This window comes from Pseudochaenichthys georgianus, chromosome 12 (genome assembly GCF_902827115.2).
Source record: "Pseudochaenichthys georgianus chromosome 12, fPseGeo1.2, whole genome shotgun sequence".
Taxonomy (NCBI): Eukaryota; Metazoa; Chordata; class Actinopteri; order Perciformes; family Channichthyidae; genus Pseudochaenichthys; species Pseudochaenichthys georgianus.
In genome coordinates this window covers 29,147,122-29,165,075 of record NC_047514.1, presented here as the reverse complement: position 1 = coordinate 29,165,075, position 17,954 = coordinate 29,147,122, and the positions used below count along the sequence as shown (strand labels likewise).

The 17,954-nt window shown below is 43.1% G+C and overlaps 1 protein-coding gene across 1 annotated transcript; it reads left to right on the top strand.

Moving 5' to 3' along the window:
- The first annotated feature begins 795 nt into the window (after window positions 1-795).
- Window positions 796-10,174, top strand: macir (macrophage immunometabolism regulator). The gene is made up of 2 exons (XM_034096303.2): window positions 796-858; window positions 8,898-10,174. Exon 2 carries the CDS (start codon window positions 8,913-8,915, stop codon window positions 9,552-9,554), a length of 642 nt encoding a protein of 213 aa, XP_033952194.1. The 5' UTR covers window positions 796-858; window positions 8,898-8,912; the 3' UTR covers window positions 9,555-10,174.
- The last annotated feature ends 7,780 nt before the right edge of the window (window positions 10,175-17,954 follow it).

The following is a 17,954-nucleotide window of genomic DNA, read 5'->3' as shown; positions in this document are numbered from 1 at the left end:
AGGATAACCCTGACTATGGCCATGTCAAGCGTTGAATGATTTTACTAGTTTAGTTATAACTACTTGTGACAGATAGGCCTACTAAGGTCTTTGGAGCTGAATGGCATTGTGAAGCTCAGTGAGTGTGATGCAGCAGAGCTAACAGCTAGCTGCTGGTTCCTCACACACAGCTGTAAGCCTCCATATGAATGCTGTGGCACATGTGTTCGGTGCCTCCTGCAGTCTGATAACCTTTGAGCAAGGCAGCAGCTGCCAAGTGCTTAGAGCCCCTGTCTCTGACTTGTCTCCATCAATGCATGTTGTGAGCTCCTGTTTGTGGATGAGTGAAACCATTTACACAATGAACAAATCATTTCTGATTATTTTTATCTTTATTCATTACATTGTTATTATTATTATTATTTGATGGAAAGAGCTTCAATAAACTTGATGATATAACCGTTTTTTGTTATTTAAAAAAAATATTACAACAGCGGGGACTCGTGGATATTGTCGTCTGATATTTGAAACCAACACATAATGTAACCCTTAAATGGTGCCTGTATGCTGGGGGATAAAATGGGTGTGATAACAGTGTCATATGTGGCTATAACATGGGTGTATCACGGGTGCAATAGTAGTATGGGTGTAGAAAAAAAGCAATCAATTAATTTTCCAAAATATGTATATGTGAATGGCCATTTAGGGGTTTAATGATTTATTCTGAAATAAAAATAGTTTAAATGATGTATAGGCCTACTGAAATATTGTATAATCGCTTGTGCTGTGGAGAAACACACCGGAAGTGTTCCTGTGGCTGGCGGAACACAGCAGAGAGGAGAGAGGCAGACGGGAGGGACATCTTTTCTCTTCACTCAGGTTTGTGTTGATTTTATTTGATTCCGTCCGTATCGCGGTGAGAGCCGGAGATCACCGAGAGAATAACACAGATAGATCAGCTCGTGCTCCCCCGTAAACTGCGGTCCCTTGGTCACGCGCCACCATGACTGGATCAATGTGATGAGACTCGGAGTCTGACATGATGAGGGCGTCACATTTAACATGGCTCCGCTTTATGAATACAGTGTATACACAGTGGATTCCCACAGTGATGGACATGTTGTAATGAGACGGTATCTCCTGACAGCAGCGGACATGATGCTCCGCATGTCTCCATCTTTCCTCCCGAATGTTCTCTGTACAGCCTCAACACCACCACTCATAAAGGGTGTGTGTGTGTGTGTGTGTGTGTGTGTGTGTGTGTGTGTGTGTGTGTGTGTGTGTGTGTGTGTGTGTGTGTGTGTGTGTGTGTGTGTGTGTGTGTGTGTGTGTGTGTGTGTGTGTGTGTGTGTGTGTGTGTGTGTGTGTGTGTGTGTGTGTGTGTGTGTGTGTGTGTGTGTGTGTGTGTGTGTCGCTTTCAGTTAAATAATGACAGCAGGCCTTTCATTCTGTGGTTCAGTAAAAAAGTTCAAATTCATCATTCATAAATGCAAATATGAAGAGATCCCAAATTACTTCTGTAAAATCGTTAATCTAAAACATATCTTAATGTAGGTTATTAACTGGGGTGGTTTACTTAATCTCACAAATGTGTTATTTAAAGTTATTAATCTAAATAACTTTAGTTAAACGGAAATGAAGTTAAAACATTGTACCTGCTTACCAAATTATGAAAAATGAACAAGAGGTGTTTTTACTTAAATGTGCAAAGGAAAAACTCCTCTTAATAAAAGGCCTGTGGCTCACACAGACATCAAAAATAAACTTTGTTTCAAATCAAAGTTCTACTTCATTATGATTAAGAAATATTCAAGACACATGTCATACCTGTTTTCCCTAATACAGAATAAGCATAGATAACCAAAGGCCTCCTCAAAGCTGCAAACCATGCCTTCAGTTGTAGTTCCATGTATGGCTGAGGGCGTTGTTACATGTGTGCATGTAAGCAGAACAGGCATGATCATTTGCAGAATGTATGTGTTCATCACCGCCAACCAATAATTACTGTATATGTCAATATACGGTAAATATGTATTTCTTATTTGTTGATCTCCCTTATATTGTAAAGCCAAATTGGAGTCCCAGAAAAGCGCAATAAAAATATAATTGTATCCTATTACTATTATGTTTTGTATTAGCTAATAATTTGAATCTGCAAAGTAACTTAAGATTTCAGATAACTGCTGTGGAGAAAAACTTACAATATTGGTTTCTAAAATGTAGTGGAGTATAAGTATAAAATACTGTAGGATAAAATGAATATAGCTCAAGATAGAAGAAGTACAGTAGGCTACTTGAGTAAATGAGAGCAGTTGGCAGGCTGATTACCTTTCTTTAAATTCACTTAATTTTGTCTTTGCTCTGGTTTATTGCAATAATAATAAAACACACATTTTGTACAAAGCAATTGTATTTGTCCATTAACTATGGACATCATGCACAATCACAATATTTCTAAACTTTAAACTGGACTGCTTCTATACTGTATTTTTGAATTGAGGATGGTGAATTCCACCATTATTAAAAAAACAACATAAAAAAGCAAATTGTGTAATTATTTGAGAAGTTTACTACAGTGGGAGTGATTGTGAGTGAGGACGAGGGATCGACCGATATGGCTTTTTCAAGGCCGATACCGATTATTAGTAATCAAGGAGACCGATAACCGATATTTGGAACCGATATACATTTGCAGTAAAATCAGAAAATCTTGGTGTCAAAATGTAGAATAACACAAACTCCAACACAACTTCTTTGAAATGCATTTAAGCATATATTATGTTTAATTAACTTTTAAACATCTTACAACTGGTTTCCTCTCTGTGCCCTTTTCTTTAGTGCAGCCATCTGCAATGAGTTAGAGAGACAAGAAGTGGGGCTGACATGCTTAACTAACAATAATGCTTAATTTATTATATCTGTCTATCTAGCATAAAATCCCAATAAGCTGCTAGCAACTGCAAAACACTAGTGCTAGCTAATGTTTTGCAAACTATTAAAAGTGAGGCTATTACAGTAGACCTAACGTTAGTCTAGTAACCTCACTTCTAATATTTTGCTAAACATTTGCTAGACACATGTTGGCTAGCTAATTATGGGATTAGTTTTGTATCATAAAGATAAAGCAACACTTTTTCAGAATAAAGCAAAACTATGAGTTTAAAATGAAAAAAAAAGAGTCAAGCAAAATAGTTGCAAACAAATCATTTGTGTAATCATGTAAACTAGAAGTCTTTTTTCTTTGTTTGCAGTTCTTGTTTCTTCTTTCTCAATGATCAGACTTTTGCTCTCGCTGCAGCATTCTCTTTTGCACTCCCTCATTTTTTGTTTGAGATTCTGACACAAACCTCCCAGGTGGGCGGGACTTTCAGGGGTGCGTCCCCATTGGCTACTCAGTTTTTGAGTGACAGCCCAGTCCTCCAGCGATTGTACAGTGCAGGTAGCTGCGGTGCGGTAGCTAGCTGAGCGTGGACAGAAGACCCCCAGAAGAACCAGCATTTCAATTATTATAATACTACAAGTGAAAATATATGTAAGTATTGATCATTTGTGTTGTTTGTGCTATACGTTCTGTTTCTTTATTGTGTTAAGTGAGAAGTAAAGCTGTGCTATGAAGGTTAGCTTGTGCTACCTTTAGATCCATAACAATGCAAGCTAAGTAGCCTAACAGTTAGCTACATAGCTAGCAGTGAGTGAGCGTTCAGACACCGGTGTCACTACCCGATCTGCAGCTCTGCCCGATCTGCAGTGCGCATGTGCGAGATGGTCCGCCATATTGGACAGCTCCGGACGGCAACCCAAGTAGGACAACATTGACACAGTGGCTTTTGGCAAAGCTCATAAATAAAACGAGAGAGAGATGAGTTATTGTTATTACAACGTGGCTTCACTATTATTTAACAACTCTTTTTATTGGGTTCTTTTATTTGGGGTTAAGTACATTGTCAGAATAAGTGAGAAATGGATTTAACTTCTGTTAGACAGCTATCATACTGAATACATTATTTACTGTGAATGTGTGCAAAAATGTATGGCATATGGCTGTCTAACAGACGTTAAATTCATTTCTCACTTATTCTGACAATGTACTTAACCCCAAATAAAATAACCCAATAAAAAGAGTTGTTAAATAATAGTGAAGTCACGTTGTAATAACAATAACTCATCTCTCTCGAGTTTTCCTTTTGAACTTTGCCAAAAGCCACTGTGTCAATGTTGTCCTACTTGGGTTGCCGTCCGGCGTTGTCCAATATGGCGGACCATCTCGCACATGCGCACTGCAGATCGGACAGAGCTGCAGATCGGGTAGTGACAGTAGGTACCATATCTGCTCGGGGTACCATATCTGCTCGGGTGTATTTCCGTCGCACCCGTCATCCGTCATATCCGTTATATTGTACAGCAACTCACCTCCCTCTGCTCCCAGCGCTCTGCTGCCACTCACCGGCCGTCTGCGGAACTGCAGCCGGAGGAATTCGGGACAGCTTGTTATGTGTGGGGTGCTATGGTGGGGTCCCATGTACTTGTGCACGAAAATAATGTTTCTAATTATTTACAATTAAAAAATATATATATTCTGCGTTACTTTAGCCAACACTTTTATAAGGCCACTAGATTAGAATTACGAAATGTGTAGATAGAATACATATCTTTCAGGTTGTTATTTTGTCATTATGTTTAATGTTTTATTTACCTTTTAGTATTTTTATATAGTATCTGAACTTTGGAGAGGAGTTGGGAGACACACGACACATCAAATCACATCTACAGATCAAGACGAAGCGAATGGAAGTACTCCTAGCGTGAAAATGTTTGTGAAAACGTGTGCAAAGTCTCCGAAAATCCTAAAAATAAGCTCATATTTGAATTCCCCATAAAAAACACATCATTCAGTAAAAACAAGGCCCCACTGATCATCTACTCTCTGAGACGATTCCAGGGATGTCTGGCTTGAGTTTCTACCACCAGGGAAAGTGGACAAAAGTGCCCGAGATCAGCCTCTTAATTTACCCAGGGCCTAGTGCTTGGCTTTGGGCATGAAAATTCAGGAAACTCCCCTGAGTATTTTATTAAATATCTGAACTTTGGAGAGGAGTTGGGGGACACACGACACATCAAATCACATCTACAGATCAAGACGAAGTGAATGGAAGTACTCCTAGCGTGTGAAAATGTTTGTGAAAAACGTGTGCAAAGTCTCCGAAAACGGAGCAGTGGCTGTGATGCTAGCTTTGCGGCTAGCGGTTAGTTGTTATTGTTTGAAGTTGTTGCTATGGAAACAACATGACGGAGAAAAAATGTATATCTTCTACATATAATAACCATGATAATAACGGACAAAGTAAAGAATGAAGTGTAGGCTATGCCTGTCTGAAGTTGTAGCTATGGAAACAACATGACGGAGAAAAAGTATAATCTTCCACATATAATAACGGACAAAGTAAAGATGAAGTGTAGGCTATGTTTAAATGTTCGGAATTTGACCGTGTATGATGGCCCTCTTGAGTTGCCGTACAATCCGTCATATGACGGAAGACGGAAATACACACCCGAGCAGATATGGTACCCCGAGCAGATATGGTACCCCCGAGCAGATATGGTTACCGACACCGGCGCACACACTCAAACAGACTCGTGTGCCTGACTCTACCAACAGGTTTTCATGATTCTGTTTAGATATGCAAGTATAAGCCATGATAGCTTATTTTATTAACATGCTAATTTAATATGAAAATCAACGGAGGCTGAGTTAACTTTGTAGGAAAACCTACCGTCCATGAGCTGTGTTTTATTTGTTAACTTCATATTTTTCATTTCCTAATTTATTTTCCTCTCATATTAACAGTGTGGATCATTGAGACAGCGTGGCGTCCAGAGTCTTATCCCGTTTTCCCACTTCCTCTGAGGGGACAGCACGGAGGGGGGGCATGAAGAAAGACCTGCACCAGCTTCATCCACGCTGGCGTTGCTGTTATCACTGGCTCAGTGTCATTTCATTTGACCAAATATCTTTACATATACATTTAATAGATTTTATTATTATCCACCTTTTTGTTTTATGTCCTTTTATTAAAAACATTCTTTGAGACTTCATCTTCTGGTTCAAATTTCAATAAACGTAATTTGTATAATCACTGTCTTTATTCTACATGAAAATGTTAGAGATTCCATTCAAATCTGTTGATTATTCAGATCTTCCTCAGGAATAGTATGTCGAATTTTTACATTTTTCTCACAGGATATAGAATGAAACAACACCGGTTTTATCCATTGTGTATGAATGCTTCAGCTCTTCAGACTAACATCGTAAGATGTGAGCATGTTCCTAATTGTGTTGGTATGCAGCCTAGGTCAGGTCTGTTTCATAAAGCAAATCTGCCACTTTTATATTGTAGAATTTGTTCAATTAAAGCAGTCTTTAATTGTTTGTCCTAAATATATGCTTTTGAAATGTAACATGTCTTTCAAAAATAATAGTATACAGTTTATATTGTGCATCACCTTTAGCTTGAAAATACAGATGTGTTTTTTTAATCTATAAAATAAATAGACAGACACTTTATCAATCCCAAATTGGGAAATTATTTAACAGTGCGTGTGTTCAGGTATTACAATATTTAAAGTTGGAATAAAGTATGAACTACACATCACAAGTATAATGCACTGCAATCCATAAGATGAGTCCGATATGTTCATGAAGACTCCTCAGGAGACACCGACACTAACGTGGCCGAGTGGACTCCGGAGTTTGCTGCATGAGTTGCACTGTATGATCTGTGGTGTAGTGGGCTGTCACTCAAAAGCAGAGTAGCCAATGGGGACACACCCCTGAAAGTTCCGCCAACCTGGGATGTTTGTGTCAAAATCTCAAACAAAAAATGAGGGAGCGCAAACGAGAGAGCTGCAGCGAGAGCAAAAGTCTGATCATTGAGAAAGAAGCAACAAGAACTGCAAACAAAAACCTATTTTAAAACAAAGAAAAAATACTTATAGTTTACATGATTACACAAATGATTTGTTTGCAACTTATAGTTTTATTTTTGAAATTTATTTTATTTTGCTTGACTAGTTTTTTTTTTCTTTTAAACTCATAGTTTGCCTTTATTCTGAGAAAGTGTTGCTTTATCTTTATCCATACAAAACTAATCCCATAGGTAATGAGGCTTCACATATCAACCATGAAAAAACTGCGAGGCTCTCACACTCGCAAGCCCCTCCCCCCCCCCCCCCCCCCCCCCCTCCGCACCACAGTTACTCCGCTGCGAGACGCTGCACGCACCCCAACTCTGACTGACTTCCCGCGTCCCTCTGTAACTGGGAAACTGATATAATTGGATCATAAGATCGTGGTGTTTTTGCAACTTCAGCATAGGGGATTGGGATGTTTATTGAACTTCGGTTTAACACATGTATGGCTCTGCCGCTCAGCGCTGCTGCTTGCTTCAGTCTGTGTCTGCGTTCTTTCGCACCTGCCTGTAATCTGAGAAGGTCCCGCCTCTCTGTCTGGCTCCCGCCCGGAAAATCTTCAGTGATAGCCTATCAGATAGCGCTGTGGGCGGGACATTGCTCGTGTACACAGAGAGGTGACTGCAGCCAGAGAAACGGCCGCATCAGGCCAAAGTTTTATCGGCAATTTGATAAAAAAAAAGGCCGATACCGATAATCGGTCAAATGCGGAATATAGGCCTCTAGTGAGGACTGACCAGAGGCCTATACTACGAAGCCGGTTTCAACCTAACCTGGATATGTTTGAGTTAGCCGGTTGGCCTAATCCAAAACATATGCGCTCTCGCTAAACGGTCCTACGACGTGGGTTATCAAGTGGATCGCTCAAGCCAGCCGTGTCCTATCTAGTTAGGTGTGCGTTCACATGAAAGGGGTGGTATTTGGAGCATTCGACCAATCACAAACATGGAGAAGAGCACTGACAGCGCAGCGTCATACTTCCTGAATGAAAAATTAACTTTAATATTAGACATATGAAGAAGTTAAACTTTAAACATCCATGACTTAAACACTTTATCCAGGTGAATACAGCTGGTAACAGAAAAAGTGTTTGAATGCGTACATTAACATTAACAGGTTTATGATATCACTGCCCGTCTAAAACACGATCAGACTTCAATTATATTTGACTCGATTGTTTCGTCAACTTAATGTGTTGCTTAAAATAATGCTTCTGCATCCAGTCTGTGACACTGTGAGTCAACACTCACAGCGTCACAGACTGGATGCAGAAGCATTATTTTAAGCAACACATTAAGTTGACGAAACAATCGAGCCAGACACGGCTCAGCTGACTCAGATCAGGAGATATGTGATACATTATAAAGTGATATGCCGCGGACTGTACTTAATGTTACTCTGATCCGGTTACTTATGTTGTGGCAGATATTCAGTAAGCATTCTTAACGCTAATGTTATAATAGTCAGATTGCTCTGAAGATGGAGGTGATATTCTATTAATGTTCACGTTCACACAGTCTGTGATTTTTGCCGGCCGTCTTTCCTGCAGCAGCAGCTTTTCTGTATTTCCTTTCTCCTGTAATATGACTTGATCGCTTTAAACTCCGCACACTGAGCTCTGATTGGTCAGCAGGCGGTGCTTTCACTGAGTTGATCTCTTAGCCTGCAACCTAACCTGCTCCGGGGCAGGTTAGCCGCTCAGCATAAGTTGCCATGGAGATCTACCCCGCTAAGAAGAGAACCAGCATCGTAGGACCGGAAACCCAGAGTTTTCCCTGAAGTTAGCCGCTAAGAGAACATCCTGCTTCGTAGTACAGGCCTCTGGCCCTTTAGGAGTGAGTGGATGTCATGCCTTCAGACATTTGCTGAATGTGGGCACTGAATGTTTGTGTTTACTGTCTTTTTGCCAGAAACAAGAATGACTCAACGTTTTTTTCTACATCTTTATTCAGGATAAGTCTGTAAGGATGGAAATGGATATCAACGGAGGGTCAAGAGCACACGTCTCCATTGTTCCTGCAGCTGAAATCAAAGCCACATTAAAACCTGACAGAGAGAGACCTCGATGTTCCAGCACCCCCTGTTCCCCCATCAGAGGCACTGTCGCAGGGTACCAGATCCTCCACATGGATTCCAATTATCTGGTGGGCTTCACCACTGGGGAGGAACTGCTAAAGCTGGCCCACAGGTGGTCAGAAGGCCCTCCAGAGAAGGGTTCTGTCTCAGAAACGGTGTCCAACTCCATCCAGAGCAGTGTCGCAAAGGCTGGAGAATCTGTTCTCCACAAGTCTCCACGAATTTGCAAAGGAAAAAGTCGTTACTACCAACCCTACGAGATACCTGCTGCCAATGGGCGGAGGCGGAGGCGTATGCCCAGCTCCAGTGACCCAATCCTCAGGTCCCTGGCCCAGGGGGAAGCTGGGAGGGGTCTACATGCTTCACTGCCACTCTGTCTGCTTAAAGGGAAGAGGGCCCAGTCCAAGTCTCTGGACTACCTAAATCTGGACAAAACAAGAATAAGAGAGTCGTCGGACACGGAGGTGTTGCAGTACCAACTGCAGCACCTCACCCTGCGAGGGGAGCGCGTGTTCACCAGGAACCTGACATGAGTTCACTGGAAGGTCCTAACAGGTGTCTTCTATCCTTTTGGGGATTTAGGTGCTATTTCAAGCTTGGTTTCTTTCTACTCAGAGAATAAAATGTTCTTCAAGAGGCAATCTGTTAATCTGGTTATTTTATGGACTTTGGGTTTACCTTGTATTGTACACATGGCCTTGTGAAGGAAATATCTCCTCACATTGTAATAAGGTTGTTGAAGTAAAAAATGTGAATTACAGTATATAAAATGAGCAATAATTTGTAAAGCTACTTATTAGCAGTGCTGTTTGTTTGTACTGCTCAGAAACACACAGAGTTAGAGCTGATGAAGCCATGGGAGCCACTCTCAGGACAGTTCCGGTGTAGGCTCACTCTCAGGACACCTCCACTGTCAATACAGGAAGTGACGATTCTGACCAACACGTTTTTTTTTACCCGCCCCCTGAAGGACTCGTCTGATTGAAGTTTTCAAATCACAATCTCCATGCACTTTGGGTCGGCCTTGGTCAAGCCCTTTTGACCCCCCCAGTCTGGTTATCTGGTCACTTTTTTTTTCTTTTCCCCGGTTCTATTAATTTTTATAGGGTGGGTGTCCCACCACGGCCTGTGTCCAGCCATTCCCCCCCCCCCCCCCCCACTCATCCATATATTTAGGGATTTTGACAATTTTCCTTGCATTTTTCTCCTCTCCTCTCATGAAAAACGTGTTCGTCAGAATCGTCACTTCCTGTCCTGAGAGTGGAGGTGTCCTGAGAGTGGAGCCTACACCGGAACTGTCCTGAGAGTGGAGGTGTCCTGAGAGTGGAGGTGTCCTGAGAGTGGAGCCTACACCGGAACTGTCCTGAGAGTGGAGGCCTGCAGCAGGCAGAGCCCTCTCGATGAAGCACATATCCCATAATGCAGGGGTGCCCACACTTTTTCAGCTTGGGAGCTACTTTTAAAAATGACCCACGCCCAAATTATCTACCTACACGCCCCTGCCCCAATCTGTGTCGGGGGGGGGCTAGTGGACTAAATGGCGGATAGAATAAACTGTGGTGCGCTTACACTAATTGCGCCGCAGCATAGTTGTGCACCGCATTTGCGCTTCAGATGAGGAGGTGAGGCCCCCTCATACGTGCATGAACCCATATGGCACGGTACAACTCAGACTGGCTTACCTGTACGTCAATCAAGTGGCAAATGCCATAGTAAGGTTGGATCCATTTTTTGTTCAATGCCATGCGATCTACCCACACCACCCTTGCGATCGACGTATGGGCACCCCTGCCATAATGTATTAAACATACACTATGTTCAAATGGATTATTGCAACCACTTCAATAATAGTTGCAATGTGAAGAGCTGTGTTCGTGGAAGTGTTGTTTTTTGTTTGTGCAGATGTTGGCAACAGCTGTTAAATTAGCAGGATTATATTTTTACTAATTTTCATATTTTGTTTAATTGTTTTCAATCAATGTTGATGTTTATAAACCTCTTATTTTTTGGAAAATGGGCATGTTTGAAATAAATGATAGTGATACTCACTTTCAAACTCACATGCCATACATTAAAAAAACAATTGTAATTGTTTTCATCCCTCTGCCCATGCTAACCCCTTCCATGTTTTTATATATTCTACTGGCAGGCCATGAAACAAGCTAGATGAATAACCAGTGACAATTCTTTCCAGTGTTTAGCTCCTTAGGTCATGTCACCAGGACTACACTAATGAAGGCTGTGTCAAATCTAAATTCTAATTGGTAATTTTAGCTGCAGCACTGTGGCTTTTGGTCACTTAAAGTTGGCCTGTTAATCGTTCCACAGCTAGAACAGGAACTTACCTCTTTGAATGCACAAATGTGTACTGAATACACATTTGACACAGAAGTGTCAAGACAAGAAAACAGGTTATGGTTACGAGTTGAGAAGATGGCTGCTATAGCTGCAGCCTTCACAGAGAGCCACAACTTTAGTCCTGGTTTGTAACATTAGACCAGTGTACATGTTGGGAGTTAGGAAGACTCTAAAGAATTAGTGGAGTCATCTGTTTATTGGTTATTGTTGGCAAAAATATGGTTGGAAATATTTTGGCTTAAGAAAAACATTGTTGCGCATCCCTAGTTTTCTACATTGGTTATGCCCGCCACAAAAATATAATATTGAGATGTGTGTTTTCTAATGAGTGTGTGTGTTCCTCTTACAGCTCGTAATGGATGTGTGCTCTATGCCTCTGTCTGTGCATCTAATTCCACAGACTGTCTCTGGAAACTCAGTGCACCTGCATATCACCACCACCATGTCAACATGTTCACATAAGCCATGCCACTATCTACTGTTGTGTGGAACAGTCCGTGCAGCCCTCTTTGAAAGTAAATTCTGATTTGTGTGCATTAGAACATTTAATTTATTTCATGAATGTTCAACAACTAAAGCCTCTGTGCCGAGTTTTGATGTGATAAAGGAATCCTTCAGAGTCTGTGTTTTACTTTGAGCCCATTCATTTCAGTATACCTGACAGATCCACGGGGGCCACATGCATTGTTGTTGTTGTTGTATCTGTTTACTTCCTGAGAGACATCAGGAGGAGTCTGACGACACTCTGTAATATTCAGTATTCACAATTTCTAATTTCAGGTTTTTATTTTTTACACAAAAAACGTGAATGGAAATGCTGGATATTAGACCGAAACTGTAGTGAAGTGAAAACAGATTGTGACTGGAGTTTTTATTTAATTACATATTCTTGCCTTTTCTTGTTTAGTGGTATAATTGCCCCACAACTTTTTCTTGATGCACCCAGCTTGGTGGATGGAGATAACATTTTCTTCGCATTTTCTTTGGTGAGTGTTTAAATGTGTCAGCTAAATTTGGATGGGAAACAATCATAGTCTAACTACATATGAAGTAATGTTCATTTCAAAACATATTTATAATACATATAATATTAATTTAAGGATGTATTGATGTCCTTAAAAACAATAGTGGCTAAACATTGAACCACTGCCAAGCAAAGCAAAAATACACTTTTATTTTTAGACTTTTGGAAACTAATATTTAAAATGTGTGGGGTCTATACACTTATCCAATGTATACTATATGTAAAGTCACTCATATGCACTTCTATTTATTCCTTAAACCAAACAGAAAAAGTAAATTTCATGTTAACCAATGACTGTTAATAATTAAAGTGTATTTTAATCCAATGGAAGCTTACAGTTTTTTGTTTCTGCTAAATAACAGTTGTTTTTAAGTGTTACACATTCAAATGTTTTACAAAACATTTGTAAGAAGATGTGCATATGGGAAATTGGGAACATTTCAGATTGTTTAAAACAAAATTGTAAAAGAAACTTACTTCGGCTGCGCCGTGGTTATATCTCTCACAGGCTCCGCCCTCTACTGGACTCTATGGGTACTCCCCTCGATCCTATCATGCAAGCATTCATCCACTGAAACTTTCTAGACGTAGCCAGCCCCGGGGGGGGCCTACCTGAATGCGCGTGCATCTCACCGCATAAAAGGAGGCCTCGCCTCCTTACGGCCCGTCCACACAGCGGCGTGCGCTGACGCTTGCCGGCGGGCGTGTCTGAAACTCGACCAACAACCAATCACATGAATCTCCCGCCCCTGACACACAAGCAGCGGTTTGATTGGCTAGAGCTTGTACTGGCATATGATTAGATTGGCTGACGCCTCTGCCGAGGCGTCAAAAGTTGAACATTGCTCAACTTTTGCAGCGAGCCACGCCAGCTACGCTCCACGTCGCTTCCCACGATGCATTTCGGCTAAAGTGACGTCACCCCATTCAAAGTGAATGGGGAAGCGTCAACGCATGCCGCTGTGTGGACGGGCCGTTACTGTCATCCCTTTCTCTTCAGCAAGGCAGTGAACAACTGAGTGAAGAGAGACGGATAAAGAAGAAGCATTACATCGAGGAAAATGGACTCACCTTTGGAGCGCCCCTGCCCTTTGTGTCCGGGCTCCACCCCCACTGCCGGTGCATCGAGTGCCTGGGGTGCGACCCCGCGGCGGCCAACCTGGGCCCGCTTGCAGTCTGCAGCGCCTGCCAGCTGATTCCTCGCCCCGCCCGCCATCAACGGCTGGCGCAGTGAGAGGGTTGCTACGTCTCGCCAGTAGAGGACCCAGAGCTCAACGTGGTGGAGATGAAGGACCTCGAGGAGGGAGTGCCCTTCGTGTTCGCCATTCTAGCGATCCGGGCGGGGCCGAGCGTCGGGAGAGGGATGGCGATGACGACACCTCGTCGTCTGGGATTTCCGGCGACCACCAGGAAGGCCAACAGCACAGGACTTCCCGGCGGTGATGACTATGACGGCGGAGCGTGCAGGCTTGCCACTCCCCCACCGTTGCCACCGAGACCGACGAGCCGCCTGCGTCAGGGCTTCTACGGCCTGGCCCGTCCAGCACAGCCGGCCTTCGTTTCACCCCCCCTGCCAGACATCTGGCTGTGTGTGGAGGCGGCAGCTACTGAGAACGAGAACGGTGGCTACTTGGGCTGGAATCCTCAGAGTGGAGGGCCACTCGGACACAGAGTGTCCCGGTGTGCCCCCACTGGATGAAAGCCTAGCGGCCCACCTGCTTCCGCAGACATCCAGGTGGGCAGAGGGGAGGAGGCCCCTGCCCCCGCTGTCGCGTGACCGCGAAATGCTTGAGTATCTGGATGAGATATTCAGGCTCGGGGCGCAGATGGCGGCGGCCAGTAATCTAGGTGACTGGATGGGTGGCGCAGTGGTCTGTGCATCCGATCATCAGATCAAGGGGGAGTGCTGGGGAACTCCAGTTCGAAACCCGCTACTGCGTCAGGCCGTTGTGTCCTTGGGCAAGACACTTCACCCGGAGTTGCTCCTGTGGGTAATGTGGGTATTGTCCACAGTACATGTATAATACCAATGTGTACTTGTAAAAGCGCCTCGATGACTTCGAGGCGTGAAGATGGACGGTGTGGCGCAGCGCGCTGTGCAATGATCATCAGATCAAGGGGTGAAACCCGCCGCTGCTGCGTCTGTAAAGCCGGTGTGTCCTTGGGCAAGACACTTCACCTGAACTTGCTCCTGTGGGTATTGTCCACAGTGACCATTGCATGTATAAAACATATGTGTAATGTGTATTTGTAAAGCACTTTGAGCATCTGGAAAAGCGCTATAATAAATGTAAGGAATTAATGATTAGGTGTGTCCACGATATGGCTACCACAGCCGGTGGTGGCCCTGACCACCATGGCGTCACGTGTTGCTAGGTTTGACCGCACTGACCAGGAAAGACCGAGACGATCTCCTTGGGGCCCCCGTTGCCACGGAAGGGCTCTTCGGATCGATATCCTCAGTGACCCAACGAGGGAGAGAGGGCGCAGCTCAGCCGCATGCTGCCGTTGGCTCGCCCTCAGGTCTTTCCGCAAGGGAGAGAGCGCCCGGCGGTGGTAAGGCAGAGAGAGAGGCGCCGGTACAGAGCCCCTAGAGCTCCTGGCGCGCCCTCAGCCTCCGCGGGCCGTCCTGAGGTACTGGCTCAGTACCGGCCCCCACGAGCATAGACTGACCGAACCCGGCGTGCTCCCGCTCCGGCCCCGAGCTCCGTCTTCCAGGAGTTGACTGGCGGCGGGAGGAAGAGTCCCGGCTGAGAGAGGGGATTTCTCCGGCCAGGACGCGAGGGCAAATCCCGCCTCCTCCCTGTTTGACCCATTGGTTGCAAAGTCTTCTTTTCGAAATAAAAAAGATAAATTGTATTCCAGTCTGAGTGTCTTTTCTTTCCACACACCCACACAGCCACGTAATGTTGACAGTACAGTTTCCCCACTCGCTGCCCAGGTTGTAACTCCAGTAAAGGAGGCAGCTAGTGCGCGTGCGCGGGTGAGAGTGATAAACCGCTCTATGCGGGTACAGGGACATTATGGCCGGTGTAGGTACCATATCTGCACGGCCTACCAGATCAGCATGGGGTCCGTTACGCTTACTAATTACATCACTCATTGGCTGTACGGCAACCCAAGAGGACCTTTTACACGGCCAAATTCCGCAAAGAATATTAAAAAATAACAATCGACAGTGAATGTATGTTAGTGGAACTGTGTCAGGAAAGTGAAGTGTTAATTAAGTAATGTTATTGAACTGAAATGCATAAAATTGAAAGTTAATATCATATCCCTTTTTGTTCACCCATCCGACTGTGTTTACATCTAAGCACACACGCTAACATTAATTAAGACTACAAGCTCACTTGGGGTTGAGGCTTTTTTACACGTTGCTTGACTGCCTGCCCACATATCTGATCTAAACATAGTAACGTGTATTGGGGAAAATAATGTTATTTACTAATTGTGACATTTATTGTACTTTTTGATGGATGAATAATGCTCAAAGTGAGGGGGGAAATGATGCAACTGAGCAGGCAATGCACCCTCTTGGCTCCGGGCCCGCCGAGGGGCAACGACGGCCATGGCCGCCCTGAAATTCCTACCCTGCTGTGCATGCCGCGGAGCAGCCGTAACAAAACGTCCACACGATTCCGTCCACACGATTCCGTCCACACGATTCCGTCCACACGATTCCGTCGCGTTGAAGCTTGCCGGTGGGCATGTCTGGCGCGCAACCAACAACCAATCACATTAATCTCACGCCCCGGACACACAAGCACACGGTTTGATTGGCTAGCGCTTGTACTGGCATATGATTGGATTAGCTGGCGATGCTTGAAAAGTTGAACTTTTCTCAACTTTCAGCACGAGCAACGGAGGCAAAGCGACGCGATGGAACCACAATGCAGTTTGGCAAAGCCTGACGTCACCCCATTCAAAGTGAATGGGAAGCGTCTCCGTTGAAGCATGCGACGGAACCGTGTGGACGTACCAAAATGCGGCCATAACGCGGCGCAGACGGATACGGTGAAATACGGGGGTGACAGATGTAGCACCTAATTTCGCGCGTCCCTACCTCAGTGGGGCTGTGACCGGCACGGAGTCGATCCTCACTGAAAGTGATTAAAAAGCAAAATAATCAGCTGATTTATCTCTGATTACAATAGCGGACCTTTGTTAAATTGATATGTCACGGATAGGATCATATTCTGTGCTAAATAAGAGACATTGTTTTTATTTAACAAAATAATGTTCATTAATCCACGTTGGCATTTACAAAGCTACAACTACACAAACAATCGGTTTGTTTTTTCATCAGGAAATGCAGCCCGGCTCAAACAAACGATTTTGAATCATCATCCTCATGATCATTTAATGTATCATATGTTCGCCGAATTGACATGAAAGCACCAACAAATATGAATGTACTGTAGTCAACTTCATTAAAACTTTATTAACGTGCCTAAACTCAGTAATTCACTAAAAAGAGGTTTATTTTGAATGGAGCCTAGTATTTGTATAGTGTTCATAACAGTATTTTAATTTAATAAATAGCAATAAATAGCTAGTTAATAAAATACACAGTAACAATACAATAGTTATACAAATAACAACCAACCTGCAAATCAACCTACACATCAAAATAAATATATGATCTAAAACAGGTGCATTTCATTTAAAATAAAAGTAATGAATATAATTCAATATTTAAATGGTAACAAAAACAGTAACACTCCCAGAAGTTTAGGATAATGAAGGTTCTAATCTAATCAATTACATAGCCCTTAGATGTCTGACTCCTGATGACAGGAAGGCAGAAAGCGCATTATACAAATAATACTCATAATAATAGCAGACATGTTTTACCAATGACCACAATATCATTATTTTGATAAACCAAATATGAACAATTGAGGAAAATGAGGAAGAACTGATGATTCAAATGTTGCAGAACAAGTAGTAATGTATTTTTTGCATAAATGACTATTGCAACAAATGTGTTCATTTTCTTCATTATTAGTCTATTTTTTGGACGAATGCTCCGGGCCAGTGGCATTTTACCCTTAATGTCTACCCCTGCAATGGCAAAAACAAATAGAGCTAGTGTACACGGTGCAGCTGTATTATCTGGGAAATAGAAGAATCGGATCAGGATTCGGTATTAGCAGACAATCAATATTAAATGAATCGGATCATTATAAGCACTTCACTTTTGTCGACTTCCAGCCTAAATACAAAGATAACTCCACTCCTCTCACTGCTTACCTCTAATGAGCCTTGGTAGAACTAGTGTCCGAGTCATAGGGTCCAGAACTGACTGAAGACATGTGGAACAGAGTACAGGCATGGTTCCATGTACTGGAAACTGGAACTTTGAACAGGTGTTTTCATCTCTTCTGCCTGGCGGTTCACCAGCTCTTGATCAGGTGTTTGATGTGGGCGGGCATGATCCTTTCTGCAGCGATGAAGAAAGAAAACAAAGAAGACATTATTAATAATAGTAATGTTGGTAACAACAATAATATTAGTATAACTATTTATATAGCACTTACACAATTGCAAA